Raw genomic sequence first — 18,296 nt, 5'->3', positions numbered from 1 at the left:
ATGGACGATGCCACGGTCTTCCATGACCATCTTCCATGCATATCCGTGAGTGACTATCTCGAGTCCTTTTAGCCGTAATCTTCTATGCAATAGTGTTTAATGCTGTGTGGTCAAGAAGTTGGAAAGTCTTTGACTATTTATTTATGATCATTTGGACTCTAACTACTTGAGTGGAATTCTTAAAATCTTTACTGATGTTGAGGAGCACCAACAACTAGTTTTTCTTGGAAATCATTAGTTGAATCTTGGAGACTAAAATTGATTAATACTTCCAACTAATTTGAAGTTTTATGGGTTCTTCAACAACTAGTTTTCTAGGGAATGAAAGATGAATTCAAATGTTCAAAGGAGAAGTTTAGCTTGACTCTAACAATTAGTTTAATGACTAGTTCGTTTTGCCTATAAAAAGGATAGAGTCATTTGATGTCATGCAACAGATCAATCACAAAAAAATACAACAAGAAGAGCAAGAGCCTAAATTGATCAATCTTCTTGCGTAGAGTGTCATTGTAAAGATTGTCTTGAGAAAGTACTGCTGCTGCTACTGCTGCTATTGCTGTGACTGAGCTCATGTGTCATATCATCTTGAGGGGCTGAACTAGAGCTTCAACGTGTAAAGTGCTAAAGCTAAAGCATCTTGCAATTGATGATAGTGTGCTTAAAAGGTTACAATTATCCGGCTTGAAGAAAGAAGCCATTTTGCTGTAAAGTAAGCTTGTGTGGCTTAAGAGAAATCCTTGGTTTGTGCGATTTGGGTGGAAATCCTTAGCTAGGGTGGTCTGGGTACTCGGCCTAAAAAGTGGTTGAGTTTGTAAGGGCTTGATTCTTGCCTGGGAAAAAAATCGGATAGTGGAGAAATCCTTGGTCCATGGTCAAGGTAGTGGAAGTAGGGCAGGTTGGTCCGAACCAGTCTAAATCCTTGTGTGCTTGATTGCCTATTGCTCTCTCTCTCTCTCAACCTTGCAAGTAGTCTACATCAAGCCACTGGTAATATCCTCTATGGAACTTCCTTTATTTGTTTTCTATTGTGTGCCATTGTGTGATGTTGTTAGAATAACATTGGGTTTAAGTTTTGTTTGTTATGTTATGTTTTGTTTTATTTGGTAATAAGCCGATTCACTCCCCCTCTTGGGTTGCCTTCATAGTTCGAGAACGCGTGAGATCTCACCAAATTTCTCGGTTTTTGAAAAAACCGAGACGATACTACCTGTGAGTCGCAAAAGTGCAATATCTCTGCGAGATCTCGGTTTCGATCCATTTTTTAACCCACCTACCACTTAAATACCTCACCTAACTCGACAGAACTCGACATATCTCGGTGAGATCTCGGGTTGACCCATGGAAATGACCCATCTACTATGTATTTACCTAACTCGATGGAAAAAAAAATATGCACCAACTCGGCGAGATCTTGACTCGACTCGGTTTTTCCAAGAGCCGAGTTGGTTCCGATACCCAAGTTTTAGTACCTTGGTTGCATTTGATCCTACAGTAATATATCAAAATCTGACAGTTAGATCTGAGATCAGATCTGACCCATATCTAGTCTTCAGATTAGATTCTTCTGCCTCCAATCTTTAAGTGAGCCAACCACTTGCGGATCCATCATTCGATCTGTATTAAAAGGTTTTTAGAAAATGAGGGCATATATTAAGATGGGAAGAAAGTAATCAAATAATTCAAGAACTAATGACGGAATTCCAAAGGTTATGATAACAGAAATTGAAACTTAAAATTTGAGAAGTAACAGAGCAGTAATGAGAGAGTTAATGGGATGGTGAAAATGATAGAGAATAGGCCTAAAACAGGGTATCTGCTGGCTCGTATAAGTAAGAGAGAACTGGCCTGAGAATTAGCTGAAAAGAGGAATACTAGGGGGAAATTATATTGTCTTACCAATGATGCTAAACTAACTTGGAACAGAAAAACCAGACCTGTAACTGATTCCTACTCAGCCAAGGACAAATTTCATGACATAAACTGGAGGATAAAACTCAGCAATTATCCTACTAACTCTTGGTCTCCAAATTGGACTTGAATAAAGAGAGGAAAAAAAAACATAAAACTATATTTCAGAATTTCATACCTGACTGTAAGATTTTTAGTGAAGCTCGGAAATAGGGGATGCATGGAACAATAACTCGCCGAGATCTCGGTAATATCTCTCTATTTTCAAAAGGCGAGACGAGATGGAAGGCGAAATGGAAAATTACAATGTTTCGGTTGAGATCTCGGTTCGACTGAGACTGAACCAAACCCGTTGAGATCTCGATTGGTCTCAGTGCTCTCAGTTGTTTCGACAGTGAAGCTCCATGAAACTTGAAAAATTGGTTTTGGTCCCATTTTTCGACAGAAAACTCACTGGATTTCTCGGAGAAACGTCAACAATCATTGGAACCGCCTCTTCCATACCCTAGGATAGTGTTCCTTCGGATAGTTGATGACAACACTTTTATGTATATATGGAAGAGTGCGTGCAATGCTTCAGCAGCACTATGACATAGGAAGCCTATGTGTCACATACAGAGGCTAACTTGCTTCAAAACTAAGACTTGGAATCATAGAGGTATATGTTAAGATCGATGTATTTTACATTTCTAATGCTTATTTAAGTAATTAAGTTGTTTTACATTAATTGTATGCTTTGATTGCTTTCTATTACTAACTTCTGTGTAGAATAGGGCCTATTAGTAGTTTAATACGTCGTAGCCTACCAACCTAGGGTCCGAAATCAAACTCCTATTTGGACTTTGATTTTGGAAAATTTGATAGTGCCATTGTGTTTAAATGGCCCAAAATAGGCTGTATACCAAGTTTCATGAGCAAACTAGGTAAAAAAACCCACCGAAACCATCAAACGAGTTCAAAACAAAAGTGCACCAACTCGCCGAGATCTCGGCTCAACTCGTTTTTTTGGCTGGGAAAAGCCAATACTGAAACGGAGTTCTCAAACCATGAAGGGATGTCAGTCCCTTATCCTTCTCTTAATCACCACTTCAGTTTTCAAATTAATAATCCTGGTTCTTATACATTAATTAATTGAAATTTACAATAGTCAATTTTCATGGATGGTGGGAGTTCAACTGGTTCAATCACCTGATCCGGCATCAGTTTGATGACAGTGGACTGCAGAATTAGGCTTGAAAATGTTAATAATATGTGATTAGAATGGATGGTGGCCAACTTAGCATGCCTTGAATAAGCAAACTGCAACAGTCGAACATGACATACATAATGTATCTAGCAACTGTCCAATGTTGCTCAACTTTAAGTTGCATGCCTCTGCTTATTTTCTTTTACAAATTCTATGAGGGAAATGGGGTTCATTAAATGCATTATTGACTACCTTTTCCTCTTCCTCCTTGCTGAAAAGTCATTGTCATTTCTCTTGCATGGGTTTGTGTGATGTTAGCTTGGCATGCATTGCTTTCTTATGTTTTGGGAAATTTCTCCTTTGGGTTTTTTCTTATTCCAGATGGCAGCGTTCAACATCCAGGAAGCACTGATCTGGAAGGAAAAAATTGAGCTTGTCATTGATCAGGTCTGCTGTTCTTCAACATTTATTGTGTTTATCATCTTTGTTGCTTCTTGTTGGGCGATGACAATGAGTGAATTAGGATGTGATCTTTTTCTAGCATTTTCTCTTCTGAATGGTTTTTCCCAGTATGCTCTAAACCATCAGCTATTGATATATGTGTCGTATTATCCACGCTCTTGTCTTTGCCTTTGGACTACAATATTTCCATACCCACATTTTAGTTTTTGCCCAATATTATGGTTGACCTTTTTAAGTGGACAAAAAGCATTGAGTTTTGGATGCTAATTAGGTAACTCTATATTGCAGCATCAAGAGTCTCTGATTTCCAATGGTAACAAATTTGTTTCATTTGAATATAAATCTAGTATGGATAGTGGGAGGGCTGCTTCGTCATCAGACCGTGAAAGTCAGTAAGTAGTTATTCATATCTTATTCCTGTGATATTATTTAAATATTTTCTGAGCTTTCTTAAAATTTGCTTTCATTCCTTTCCAAATGTTCACAATTTGAATCTATGTTACCATGCTTAAGGAATCCTGCTAGATAATGGGTTTGAGTAGATTGCTTGTATAAATAGCTTGGTAAACCGATATAAATTTTCTCCATATGTAAATAGCTGGACTATAATAAATATTTTATTAAGCTATAAGGGAAGTTTAGATATAATGTGGTTAGAAAAATCTAGACATCAAAAATTTCATTAATCTATGATACTAGTTTTTGGAGATCTGTTGTGAACACTAGGTGGATTTTCATTGAGAGCAATAAGAGAATTCTGCTTTGGAAGGATTATGGGTGTAGTGATCAATTTCTGTTGCACTGGTTTCCAGAATTTACTATATTGCCGATTGTTTTTTTTTTTGGGTGATATGAGTATGACAGCTTGGGGTGGATTGCTTGGACTCATAGCTTATGGAGATATTGAGTGACTAAGAGAAGCAACAACTGTCTTCTCTTCTTGAGCAAGTTTATTCCATTGTTTATTCATGATGAGAACTGTTAAAGAGAACAGGAGAGTATGGAGATGGGAGGGATCTGGTAAATTCTCAGTTTCTTATGCAAAACCAGGGGGTTGTGAATCTTCTTATGACGAGATTTGGACTTGAGGGCTTCATTTTTAGGTACAGTGGGATTCATTCTAAGGTACAGTTTTCCCTCTGGGCAGCAACTCGTAAATAGAATCTGACCATAGACGTCTTGATCATTGACATCCAATGTCCATCCAATGCTTGTTTCTTCTAGTGTTTGGAATTTCGAGTGGAATACATCATAAAAGCCAGGTAAAGTAGGAGAATACAATATTTTGCTGAAATAAGTGAAATAAAATTATCAAGATGTTAGAGTTTAGGTCAAAATGATCTAAACATTACAATACAATTTAAAAAAACTAGAAAAGTAGGGGTGGTGATGTGGCAGATTGGTTGGTTCTTCTTAGTTATGTAAAACACTTCTCTCAAGCTAATCAAAGCTGCCACACCAAGATTTGGAGGAGTTTCAAGCAGATTTTGCTTACATTTGGGTAGAAACTAGATTTTAAAACTTATGTCCATATAATTATATCTTACACTGTCTTTGTTTAAGTCTATATATTTTATGTTGCTGATCTACAATAATTCATATGGGTCAAGACTCAAGAGGTAGGGGTGGCTATGTGTCGGATGAGTTGGTCGTGTGAATGTCGTGTTGAATTCATGTTTTGGTTAAATGCACCCCAACCCAAACATGACTGACACAATCACTTTCTTTTTTTCCCAGGTTGACACGAATACGACACGATTTGACACAAAAACAACCTGACCTAGTATAGGTTATTTTTTTCCCCAAAAGAAAAAAATAGGACCAAATAAAAGCATGCAAAATCTCTTTATAAATATATGAACATTAATTGTTTAATTCTCATATCATTAATTGTGGAGTTTGAATTGTCAACCCCTAAAAAAAATGGAATTAAATATGTTTCAGGTCGTTGCGGGTCAACCTGAACATGACCAGAAAACTTTTCGAGTCATTCGGCTTCAGTCTGAATCTTACCCGAACCTCTAAAACCCCCTAACCTGATCACAGAACTGTCAGGTCTTGTTTGTGTTGGGTTTAGCCACCCCTAGGTCGAAGACACATTACTTGTGCAAGCTACTAGCAACATAGGGTGTGGAACAAAAATACTAATTTTATTATTTTTTTTTAAAACATTGAATTAAATAAGCAGCACTTCAAGTTTCATTACAACCAACATTCAAAGGATTTCCCTCATTTCCCTTTATTTTCCCTTTTTTTTTTAAGAACCAAACTTAGATGTAATTTTGCCAATTTTGAGGAAATATTTCTGATTTGACATGGGATGAAATGAACTATCCTGTTGAAATCTCAAACCTTGTTTTCTTATTTTTAAGTACTCTGCAACACCGTTCCATGATCTTCCATCTACTCATACAGTCAGTATTCTTTTGAAGTTAGGGACCATTGTTTCAAAGAAATCAACATTGCCTGGCCATTGCCAATGGACTTGAAGAGTCTTTGGTTCTGCTGGAAAGACATCAAGGGTGATGAAAATAAATTTTGCAGTTTATTTCATCATGCTTCTGTAGAGTATTTGGAAACATAGGTAGAATATGGCTTTTAAGGGTATTCTGAACCAGCTTATAAATTGTATGAAAGTGCTTTTCACAAGTAGTTTGGTGGGCTTTCAATTGTAGAGATAATGCAGGAGCATCATTTTTCATTGCTTTTTATTTGCCTCCATGTAAGTGGGGCCTAGTCCAGCTATCAGATAGAACCCTTATTCAAGGAAGGAGATGGTGCATCAAAATAATATGTAAGAAGTTTGTTTCTATTCATTTAATACGGTATTTGACCCAGAAAAAAAACCTCTTTCTCGTCTGCTGAAGCCAAAAAGTATCAATATTGTCTTTCTATTTGACAATGTCATTTCCATTTGTCAGTGGATAAGCCGATCTTTGGATGTTGTACCATTTTGTCACCAAATAAGAAAATGTTTGGATGTTCTTATTCCCCTTCTAACTTTTTCTTTTAGGTGCAGTGCACATGAGGATGAAGAGGAGAACAATCCAACATTACTACGGAGAACGACAATTGGAAATGGTGCAGTTGTAACTAATCTTGATAGGTTTCTTAAGCTGCAAATTGTTTGGTAATATTTTGATCTGAATATAACTATCTTCTACAACTTGCAGGGCCTCCTGACTCAATACTTGACTGGACTGAGGATTTTGAATCAGAGTTTTCAAATCAGGACAGTAGTAATCAAGTCTTCTCTAGAAAACATTGGCGTCTTGTCCAATGCCAGAATGGCGAGTTTCTATTAAATAATTATTTTTTTAAATAATATTTTCACTTAAAGGCATGATGATGAAGATAAACTATGCAAAGGGTGGACAGGAAATTTTGTCTTCACTATGTTTGAATACTGTCATCGAATCATTAATAATCTTTTGGTATGGAAATTTCCAGGCCTTCGCATTTTTGAAGAGCTTCTTGAAGTTGATTACCTTGTATGTATTGTGAGCAGTTTTATTTCCTGTCCAATTCTTTTACAGCTTAATTTTATTGGAAATTTTCAATTCACTTGCATTATCTATAATTTTGTCATTTGCAGCCAAGGAGCTGTAGTAGAGCAATGAAGGCTGAAGGTGTGGTGGAGGCTACCTGTGAAGAAATTTTTGAGCTTGTAATGAACATGGATGGAACACGGTTTGAGTAGGTTTTTTCCTCCATTTGATTTGTTTCTTTCCTCTTGGCCCTGAGGGGTGATGGGGTTAACAATTATGTTGTCCCTCACAAAAGTTGACTGGTTGTGACAGATTATATTTACCAGCACCTTCTTCCAGGAGAATGATCCTTAATCTTGGGAATATTAGAAAATGTTTTTTTCTTTCTTTGTAAAGTCATGGCTTGAATACTAATAGAATTCTTCTGTTAGTTGGAAGCCTTTTTTTGTTTTTTTTGGGGGGTGTGGGTGTGGGGTGTAGCACAAATCCAGCAGTTTAAAGAGGACCTCCCACACAAGTGACCTGTTGACTTCCCTTTAGTTAGAAGACTTTTGTATTATTATTGTGGTAAAGTGGATTCTTTCTATTTGAAGAGGATGATGGCCAAATTAATGGGGATGATGCATAGAAAGAGGATAAAGGAAGAGGGTTGGTGCGTCAGGTTGGTAGCCAGCACTGCAAAAATTTAGCCAAACCCTTTTGCATGAATTCTAGAAGTATAATTTTCGACCTTATGCTAGGGCATTCCCTTGAAGCGATGCGTTGTACTATGACTTGGGTGTAGTGGAAAGTGAGCAAGGGTTGGCTAGGGCTTTGAAGCGACACACTGCTTTGGCACTCGGTTGCGGTGACAAGTAGCCAAGTAGGCAAGGGTTCTTGCATCATGGGTGATTGGTAAAGAAGCTACACCAAAAGCGTAGGATTAGATTAGCATTGTGGCAAAGTTCTAAAACTCGGGGAGATCTCGGGAAACTCGAGCTTCTCGAGACGAGTTTACATACAAGACAGAATATGCATAAACTCGAATATCTCGACCGAAATTTTGGCGAGATTTCGGTAGTTTGTACTGTCTTACCAAAATTTCGGAAAGCTGCTACATTCCACATTATAAAAAAGCACCAACTCGAGAACCCACTTCGAAATTTCGAAATAACTCGATAGAGAAGGGGGAAAACCTTGTTTCTTGATTTTTTGGGAACACCATCACTCAATACAACTGGGATACACTACTGGGGGTTGCCACATCACTACAAAGAGATCGATTGTATTGTTTGGAGTTGGGACATGGAAGGCTAGTGAAGTAGGGTGTCTATGACTAATGTATTGTTCATTGTTGGGTGTCTATGTAATATGCGTTGTGAACACTTCACATGGAGGAGTTTGTAGTAGAAGCTTTAAGTCTTTAACTATTTTTTAAATACTTATTCAATATTATGTGTCTTCATTCATTATTGCATAATTTACTTGTTTTACTTGCCAATTATGTCTCATAGTACTCAAACAATGTGTAGAATAAGCAATTTTACATTTAGGGTTCGACATTTGTTGCCAACCAAGGATGCAAATCTAAAACACCAAATTGAGTGTTTTTTTTACACTATGAATATTTAAATATGTTTATTAAGCCTAAAACAAGCTCCCTTGAAAGTTTTAGAGCCAATTGAGGCCATTTGTCCACCGAAACATCATACCGAAACCAAAAAAAAAAAATGCACAAACTCGCCGAGATCTCGATCGTCTCGACCTGGTCGAGACACCGAGTTGAGACGATTTTTCGAACTATGCATTGTGGTGCATAGGAACTTTAATTGGGAAGAGTTTGGAATTGATAGACGTAATTAGAAGAAGAAGAATTAAATAGCATATATATAAGAGACTAGATGGAAGGTAAAAAATATAAAGAAATAGATGATTATAAACTTTGGTATATTGATACAATAATAGTAGAAGAGGAGTGGGAGTACTGGTAGATAAAGATTTAAAAAATGTTGTTGTATATGTTAAAAGATTTGGTGATAGGATAATATCCATCAAACTTGTGTTGGAAAAAGAGGTAATAAATATAATTAGTGTTTACGCACCCCGAATTTGATTCGAAGAAAATACTAAGAAACAATTTTGGCATCACATGGATAGAGTAGTTCAAGGAATTAATCAAGAAGGAACGTTATTATAGGGGGAGATCTAAATGGACTTGTTGGAAGAGATATTAGAGGTTATGAAAGAATTCATGGAGGATATGATTTTGGATACAGGAATGAGGAGGGGTCTTCAATTTTAGATTTATACCAGGGGAGAGCTTAGCCACACAATATAGATTGATGGTCATGGTCATGTGTTTTAAAATGCTGAATTATAGGAGTACTGAGATTATTTGCTCTAGAATAAGATGGTGGAACTTAAAAGGAGAGAACTTGATGACATTTGCAAATAAATTAATAACACAGAGAAGGAACTTAAAAGGAGAGAAGTTGATGACATTTACACATAAAATAATAACACAAGAAGGAAGGTGGGACTACGATGAATATAGTAATATAGTGTGGAACAGGGTGTCTACTTATATTCAAAATGTAGCGACATATATTTTAAGAGAATCTAAAGGAAAGCGACATTCATTTAGGGAAACTTGGTGGTGGGTTGAGGAAGTTCAAGTAGTCGTTAAAGCTAAGTAATCTAGTTAAGTTGGAAAATGACTGAAAATGAGGATTTAAGAAAAGTATAAATTTGTTCGAAATGAAGCTAAGAAGATAGTAGGGAAAACACAGACTAAGAAATATGAGGATCTCTATGACAATTTAGGCACAAAGAAGGGAAAAAAGTTGTCTATAAACTAGCACAAGTGATTGAAAGGAAGAGTAGAGATTTAAAACATATTAGATACATTAAAAGTGAGGATGGTAATGTATTAATAAGTGATGAGGAGATTAAAGAGAGATGGAAAAACTATTTCTGCGACTTACTAAATGAAAAGAATACAAGTAATAGTAAATTAAAAGGTTGTAATAATCATCAAGAAACCCCAAATCTTAGATATATACGAAAAAAATTAGGATATCTGAAATAAAGTAAGCTTTAAAGAAGTTACAAATAGGCAAAGCGGCCGGTCCAGATGGTATACCATTAGAGGTGTGGAAGAGCTTAGCATTTGTGGAATAACTTGGCTAACTATGTTGTTCACTAAGATTATGAGCACAAGGAAAATGCCAGATGAATTGAGTAGTGACTAGTGTAAGAACGGTTGGGGGGGGGGGAGAGGGTAGTGAATTCCTAATTAGAATTGGATTACATATAGGATCAGCTCTAAGCCTGTATTTGTTTGTGCTAATCATAGATGAGCTGAATAGAGATATTCAAGATCAAATCCCTTGGTGTTTGCTGATGATATTCTTTTGGTGGATGCAACAATGGGGATAAATGCAAAATTGAAATTATGAAGATCAACCTTGGATCAAAAGGTTTTAAGATAAGTACAACAAAAACATAGTGTATGGTGTGTTACTTTAGAAACAATAGGATTGAAAGCAGTGTGATGAATATGATAGAGAAGTTCTGCAAAGTGAAAATTTTAGGTACTTAGGTTCAATCATAAATAAGGAAGGAGAAATAGAGGATGATGTTGCACACAATATTAGAGTAGGGTGAATGAAGTGGAGGGGAGCATCTAGAGTGTTGTGTGGTCAACATATTTCTTTAAAACTCAAAATGAAAATTTTTATAGGACAGGTTACAGTCACGGAGGTGAATGCTGGGCAGTGGGCAGTGAAGAAACAACATTTAAACAAACTTAGTGTAGCTGAAATGAGGATGTTGAGATGGATGGGTGATAAAAAAGTGGGTAATTTACATGTACCTCCCTTGAGGTAAGGCCTAATTACAGATCTACCTGTGAGTTTTGGATATTTATGCACACCCTCCCTGCTTTCCAAAATAATTAATAAGTAAACTCTTAATAAAAGAAAAGTAGAGATTTCGACCATGTGAGATGTATTGAAGGTGAGGATGGAGAAGTACTGGTAAGGGATGAGGACATTGCGTGGAGATGGGATGATTATATTTGTGAACTTTTAAATGGGGATAGCTCGAATATGATTGACTTGGGTAATTGCATTATTCATCAAGACACCACACGCCATAGATATGTTCGAAAGGGTGTGGCGGAGGTTAAAGAAGCCTTAAGAAAGATGAAAGTAGGTAGGACACCGGGCCCAGATGAGATCCCGATTGAAGTGTGGAAGGCCCTAGGAAATTGTGGGGTATATTGGCTAACCAAGCTGTTTAACAAGATTATAAACTCAGGGAAAATGCCAGATGATTGGAGGAGAAGCATTGTAGTGCCGATCTACAAAAATAAAGACGATATTCAGAGCTGCAATAACTATAGAAGCATAAAACTGATGAGTCATACTCTTAAACTATGGGAGAAGGTTATTGAAGTTCGTTTGAGAAGAGAGACACATCTCGAAGAACCAATTTGGTTTTATGCCTGGTAGATCTACGACATAAGCTATTTACTTGCTGAAGAGGCTTATGGAAAGATGTAGAGCTAGCAAGAAGGATCTCCATTTGGTCTTTATTGATCTGGAAAAATCCTATGATAGAGTCACTAGAGACTTAATCCGACATGTTCTTGTTAAGAAGGGCGTTGAGTAAATATATTGATGTAATTATAGATATGTATGAAGGCATGGTGACTAGTGTGAGATCTATGGGAGGTCAGGGCAAGGAATTCCCAATTACGATTGGATTACACCAAGGATCGGCTCTAAACCCTTATTTGTTTGCGCTTATCATGGATGAATTAACCAAGAACATTCAAGACGAGGTCCCGTGGTGTATGCTCTTCGTTGATGATATCGTTTTGGTAGACGAGACTAAAGCAGGGATCAATGCTAAGTTAGAGATGTGGAGATCAACCCTTGAAACAAGAGGCGTTAAGATTAGCAGATCGAAAACAGAGTATATAATGTGTAACTTTAGTCACTCTACGATGGATAATGACATGGTAAAAGTTGAGGAGAGAGAGATACCGCAAAGTGACTATTTTTAATATTTGTGGTCAACCATAAATAAAGAAGGTGACATAGATGATAATGTTTTATAGAGAATTAAGGTGGGATGGCTGAAGTGGAGAGGTGCGCCCGGAGTACTATGTGACTGACGTATCCCTTTAAAGCTTAAAGGAAAGTTCTGTAGGACCGTTGTTCGACCGGCTATGATGTATTGGGCAGAATGTTGGGCAGTTAAGAAGTGTCATATAGAGAAGTTATGTGTAGTGGAGATGAGGATGTTAAGATGGATGGGCGGCAAGACTATGAAGGATTAAGTAACGAATGAGCGTATTAGGGCTGATTTGGGAGTTGCCCCGATCAAGGATAAGCTGCGAGAATGTCGTTTGAGGTGGTATGGCCATGTTCAACGGAGGTCTGAGGATGCCCAGGGGCAGGCCGAAAATGGCCATAGGAGAGGTTGTGAGAAAAGACATGCGTAGTCTGGGTCTTGTACCAGGTATGACCTCAAATAGAGCCTTTTGGAGGGCAAAGATCCATGTTGCCGACCCCATATAGCTGAGATTTCCTTTACATCCCGGGCTGGGCCTATTTCCTCTTGCTTTCATTTACCTTCACTTCTCTTGCATTTCGTTTCGCACTTTTCATCTCGTGTGTCTTCATTTCTTATTTCTCTTACTTTGATTTGCAGGGATCCATCTATCCGACCCCATTTAAATGGAATAAGGCTTAGTTAGTTGTTGTTGTTGTAAACCCACTCCGTTAACCTGGGACTAAAAACGTTAGAATTTAACATATATTGACCAAATTTCCTTTCCTGCTAAAATGAACATCTTCTTTCATTATTTCTAGGGTTTTGCGAGAATAAACCAAAAGGAGAAGCTGCGACTAAGATCTGCTAGTTTGCTACTCCTCCGATCTGGGTCCACCGCTTAGACTTGCACCTTCTCTCTAGTGTCATCATAATCATGTGCGTGCTGAGTATGAGACAACGCTAGATTTGCTAGATCTCTGTTTCTGTAAACCCTAAAAGCAATGGTCTTCGAAGGCCTCTTCTAGCAGATATTCAGGGATTCTATTCCTCTTATTCTCTCTTTCTTTCTTCTGTAAAGTCTGTCTCTAAAAATTAAGTTTGTATGGAATGGATGGAAGTGATGATTTTTTCCCTTACTTTCGGTTGCAGCAGCCTTCTATGGCTACTGCCCTAGTTTGATGGAATAAAGGAGAAACTAGGGCCTCTTCTACCTGTTGTTTTGATAGACTATGATGATCTAGCCTATCTTCAAGTTCTTCAAATTCTATGAAGACTATTGTTGCTGCCCCTGGTCTGGGTGAATTATTTTTGACTATTGAAGCCTGCTGATTCTCCTACCTGCCGTATCGGATTGCTTCCAGGCTTTGGGGTTTCTCACTACATCTACTAAGGCTCACTCGATCCATATTCTGGAGGTTTTCTACTTCCATATTTGCTGCTCCATGGTTGTGATCGATACTCTGTTTTTTAGAGTTTTTTTTCTTTCTCAAACTCGATGTTGACTGGGACTCCTCTTCCACCCTGCTGATCTCTCTATTTTTTCGGGATCTTATTTATCTGCACAAGGGACTGCTTCACCATTAATTTCAGGTCAACCACACGTGCAGAACTGGTTCTCCTTATCTGATCAATTTTACCAGTCAGGGTTTTACAGGCTTCTCGATTTTGGGCTTTCTCCCAAATTGTACCACTGATTTGCATCAATTTTTGGGGTTCACTTCCTCCTGCCTGGTATTTGTTTCAGTTGTCTTCTCAGGTCAATCATATGGGGAAGAAGAAGAAGAAGAAGAAGAAGGTATATATATATTTTTTTGGTGAATAAATATATTACCAAACCCCAGGAGGGGGCAAGGAGAAAAGGGGGGGGATATACAAGAGAGAAGGAAAAAGGGGGGGGGGGGGAACAAGGAACAATCAACCCGACCTACGCAGAGGAGGGAGACTGCAAGAGAGACGAATCAAGACCCTAGGATACAACAATATGCCTATTCCTTGGGGTATCCAAAAATTGCCTGTGACGAATAAAATAAAGCTTAGAGGACTCGTCGAAGAATATGGCTTTCCAAATCAAATCAAACGACCGAGAGTTGGAAGTCCATCTCCTGAGGTTCCTTTCCATCCAGATATGATAAATAGCGGCGCCAAAAACAAGCTTCCCAATACTGTCACAGATAGAGGTCCCAGAGCATGTCATGTACAGCCTTAGCCATTCTCACTCAAAGGCAAGAGGTCTCTTGCATCGGGGCCAGGTCGAGGAGAGGGCATAAAATGTCTAAAACACTCTTACCGTTCGCAACTAATGGGAACAGCTAACGGAGTGGGTATATTTATTAATTATTTTGGAAAGCAGGGGATAAAATAACGAATGAACAAATTAGAGCTAATCTTGGAGTAGCCCCGATATATGATAAGTTGCAAGAAAGTCGTTTGAGGTGGCACCAATACAGAGGGGAGATTTTAGGGTAGGCCTAAAATGACTCTAGGAGAAGTGGTGAGGAAAGACATGCATAGGTTAGGACTAGTAAGATGGCTTTAATTGAGCTGATTGGAGAAAAAGGACCCATTTAGTAGGGATAAGTTGAGTTGTTGTATTGATAGAAAGAGAATGCTGTTGAAATATCAGGAGAAGATTGGTTATGTGCTACTATTTCATGTTGTAAGAAGTATCGATGAGCACTGCAAAGTTTTTGTCATTCCTCAAGGCTTTTGTGGAGAAAATATGAATGAGAACTGAGATGCATTCACATCAGTAAAAAGTTGCATTTTTTAATGGTGCAAGTTGCATGTTTTAGTGGTGCAACTACTATTGTTCATCAGTGTTGTCATGGTCCAACGAAGATAGGTATGGTACTTATTTGTCTTACTGGGCAAGATCATATGACGATGTTGCTACCATGCAAGGATGAAGCAAAACTGTGTTTGTGTTCATGCTTAGCATGTTGATCTTAACACTACTGTGAGAGGATGGAACAATTTTGATTTTTCTTTTCATAATAACTGTGTAGTGTTTAACTCATTGAAGACAGTAGCGAGTGACTGAGAAATCTGAATCTTCAAAATGGTTAGAACCCTCAAGGATGTAGAAAAGAAATTAACAAGAGATTTTTTGAATGACACCTCTATAGATGTATTTAGAGCGTGTAATCTTTTGATTTCCCCTTATTATTCCCAAATGTTCTTCACACTAGGGGTAAAAAGGGGTTTTCAAAATAATTTGAAAATATATTTAGCACTAAGTCATTTTCAAGAGCTGTCACAGTCTCGCATGTGTTTTGAGTTCATATGGAAATGACGGGATTTTATCCTCACTGAAAGAAGTGTGTTATACTAGGAAGGCAAAAAAATTAAGGTTACAAATTATTTGACACCTTAAGGGGGTGTCAATATGAAAATCCCAATTAATAAAGAAGCATAGGCAGAAGGTGAGATGCTGATTATAGGAAGGAAGCTGCTTGTTTGTGACAAAAGTGAGGTAAGTTACAAGCTTCTGGTAGCCTTATGTGAGCATGGCCAACACCACTTTATGTGATATTATGGTCTAGGGTTTAGGATAATCCCAAATTTCTTGGTAAAATGCCCTTCAACCAACAATTGGGAAACTAGGACAGAATTCCAAACTGTTTGCTGGAATTGAAATATCTGCAAAAACTGGGTCACAATTTGTATCGATTAAATAAATCATTTGAATTCCCAAAATGTCACATTCTTAAAGAGCTGTATATTCTTCTTGCTGATCAACGATGATTTACAATATCAGGCAACCCGGTCATATATTTGATTTCACCCAAATAAGCTTGCAAGTGAGATAGTTGTCTTTTCAACGTTGCTGCGTCTCTTTTTGAAAGATGGTTGTCTTCCTGCCATTTGTTCCACTCTCAAGTTTCTAAACTTATGAAGTCTCGTTTCTGTAGTGGACCAATTTGTTGACATACCACCTGATGCAGATTTATCACCAAAATAGGCTTGTTTTATTAGGAATATATCTAGGGCTGGGTTCTATACGTGTTGGGCCTTTGGCCCATGGGTTTTCAATGTAATAGGTCACTTTTATGGACCTAAAGTAGGGGTACATAGGTTGCATACGGGATTAGATGTTAGTTTTATTTTGGTGTTTTTGTTCATAAATTGAACCGGTTCAACCAATGGTTCAATCTAAGTGATTTTATTAGTTTTCTTTTAAGTGTTTAGTGGGGTTGGACTAGGACTCTTTTTTGAGTCTCTTTCAGTTTCCTAGTCAATTTATTTATTTATTTTGGTGAATAAAAAATGTATTACCAAAGCCCAAGGAGGACGAGAGGAAAAGGAAGGGGGGGAATATACAATGAGGGAGAGGATGGGGGGGGAACCCAATACCCAACTAAGAGTGGGATGGGAAAGCAAAAGAGCACTATCTAAACCCCAGGATACAACAATATGCCTGTTCCTTAGGGTATCCAAAAAACCATTTTTAGTAACAAAAGTAAGCTTAGAGGAAACATCCCAAAAGATGGCTTTCCAAATCAAGTCAAAAGAGCGAGAGTTGGAAGTCCATCTCCTCAGGTTCCTCTCCATCCAAATGTGATAGAGGGTAGCACCAAACACAAGCTTGCCTACAGTGTCGCAGATAGAACAGCCATGGAAAGTCCTGATGAGCTAGAGCCATTCTCTGGCGAATGGAAGGTGTCTTCTACTGTGGGGCCAAATGAATGAAAGGGCTTTTTTTCAGATGTTAGAGGTGAAAGGGCAGGCAAAGAAAAGGTGGTCAATTTCTTCGGTTCCATTCCAACAAAAGATACAGGAAGGGGGGACAGGGATTTTACAGAGAGCAAGGAAGTCTTAGGGAGGGAGACAGTGGGTAAGGGTTCTCTAAGCAAGGAAGCTGTGACGGGGGATGTGGCCTTTGAACCAGACAAGCTTGTGCCAAGGGACAGAGGGGGCATGGTGTCTAACAAGGTTCCAGGTAGATCTAAAGCTAAAGAGACCGTTTGAGGAGGGGAGCCAAGTAATTTTGTCCGCTAAAGCCGGGGAAGGGGAGATGGGGAGAGGGGGAAGGGAATTCCAAACCAGGGAAAGGGAGATGGAGGAGGACCGGGGGGGGGGGGGCAGGATCCGTTTAAGATGATGTGGGAAAGAGGTGCCAACTTGGGAATGCCAGAGGAGTAGATTTTTCTTGGGCCAAAGAAGTTGTAGAGGATATCGATGGGATGCCAGGGATCAAGCCAGAGGGAAGTGGAGGATCCATCAACAATGGAGGAAGAGATGGCTCTAAGGGCCAGCGGGCGAAGGAGAAGAATCTTGCGCTAGACCCAAGAGGAGTCAACAGGAATGGGGACAATCTAGATGGAATCATTCTTATGGAGGTGGGAGTAGACCCATTGGACCCAAATGGAGTCATGATTAGAGGAAAATTTTCAGATGAGCTTTAGGATTCCCGCAGTGTTAGAGTCTCGGATCCGACGGATGCCGAGGCCTCCTTCAGATTTTGGGAGGCAGATAGCTTTCCAGCTGACAGGGTAAAGGAATCTGGCGGTTTCCTTTCCTTTCCAAAGGAAGGCACAGAAGATGGATTCCATAGCTTTGGTGGTGGCTTTAGGAAGGGCAAAGATGCCGCACCAGTAGATGTAAGAAGATTGAAGAACGGATTTGATACATTCGAGCCTACTAGCATAGTATAGGAGTCTTTCTTTCCAGAGTTGGAGGCGCTTGTGAATGTTGTCAAGCATAGGGGTACAATGGTGGTAGGAGAGTCTCGCGGGGATTAGAGGGAGGCCGAGGTATTTCACTGGGAGGGAGCCCAGAGAAAAGCCAGTGAGGTGAAGGAGGTGGTCTCTGTCAAAGGAAGAGACACCAGAGAGGAAGAGTTTGGATTTAAGGAGGTTAATGCAGAGGCTGGAGAGACTCTCAAATAGGTGGAGGGAGGACATGATGGCGGAGATGGAAGAGGGGGAAGCTTTGGAGAAGATCGTAAGATCGTCCGCAAAGGCTAGGTGGGATAGGTTGAGACTCTTGCATTTGGGAATCGGGGAGATAAGGTGGAGGTCAGTTTTGGCTTGGATGCTTCTAAAAAGAACTTCCAGGGCCAAGGAGAAAAGGAAGGGGGATAGAGGGCATTCCTGACGGATTCCAACTTTGGAGTGGAAGAAGCTAACAAGGGAACCGTTAACTATAACCAAGAAAGTGGGGAAGGAGATACAAGCCAGAATCCAACGGATGAAAGGGGGGGGGGGAGC

General features: G+C 38.9%; 1 protein-coding gene across 6 annotated transcripts in view; it reads left to right on the top strand.

The window, feature by feature from the left end:
* The window catches only part of LOC122645684 (protein ENHANCED DISEASE RESISTANCE 2-like), a 59,075-nt gene that overhangs the window by 9,122 nt on the left and 31,657 nt on the right, over positions 1 to 18,296 (top strand). For 5 of the 6 annotated variants that reach the window (XM_043839007.1, XM_043839006.1, XM_043839011.1 and 2 more), the window contains exons 5-10: positions 3,476 to 3,541; positions 3,845 to 3,948; positions 6,570 to 6,637; positions 6,730 to 6,846; positions 7,007 to 7,047; positions 7,152 to 7,252. In XM_043839007.1, coding sequence (XP_043694942.1) covers positions 3,476 to 3,541; positions 3,845 to 3,948; positions 6,570 to 6,637; positions 6,730 to 6,846; positions 7,007 to 7,047; positions 7,152 to 7,252 — 497 coding nt within the window. The remainder of the gene's footprint in view (positions 1 to 3,475; positions 3,542 to 3,844; positions 3,949 to 6,569; positions 6,638 to 6,729; positions 6,847 to 7,006; positions 7,048 to 7,151; positions 7,253 to 18,296) is intronic. The other variant, XM_043839009.1, reaches the window with a different exon arrangement.

The sequence above is a fragment of the Telopea speciosissima genome, chromosome 11, assembly GCF_018873765.1.
Source record: "Telopea speciosissima isolate NSW1024214 ecotype Mountain lineage chromosome 11, Tspe_v1, whole genome shotgun sequence".
Taxonomy (NCBI): Eukaryota; Viridiplantae; Streptophyta; class Magnoliopsida; order Proteales; family Proteaceae; genus Telopea; species Telopea speciosissima.
This window is presented reverse-complemented; position numbering and strand designations above follow the sequence as displayed.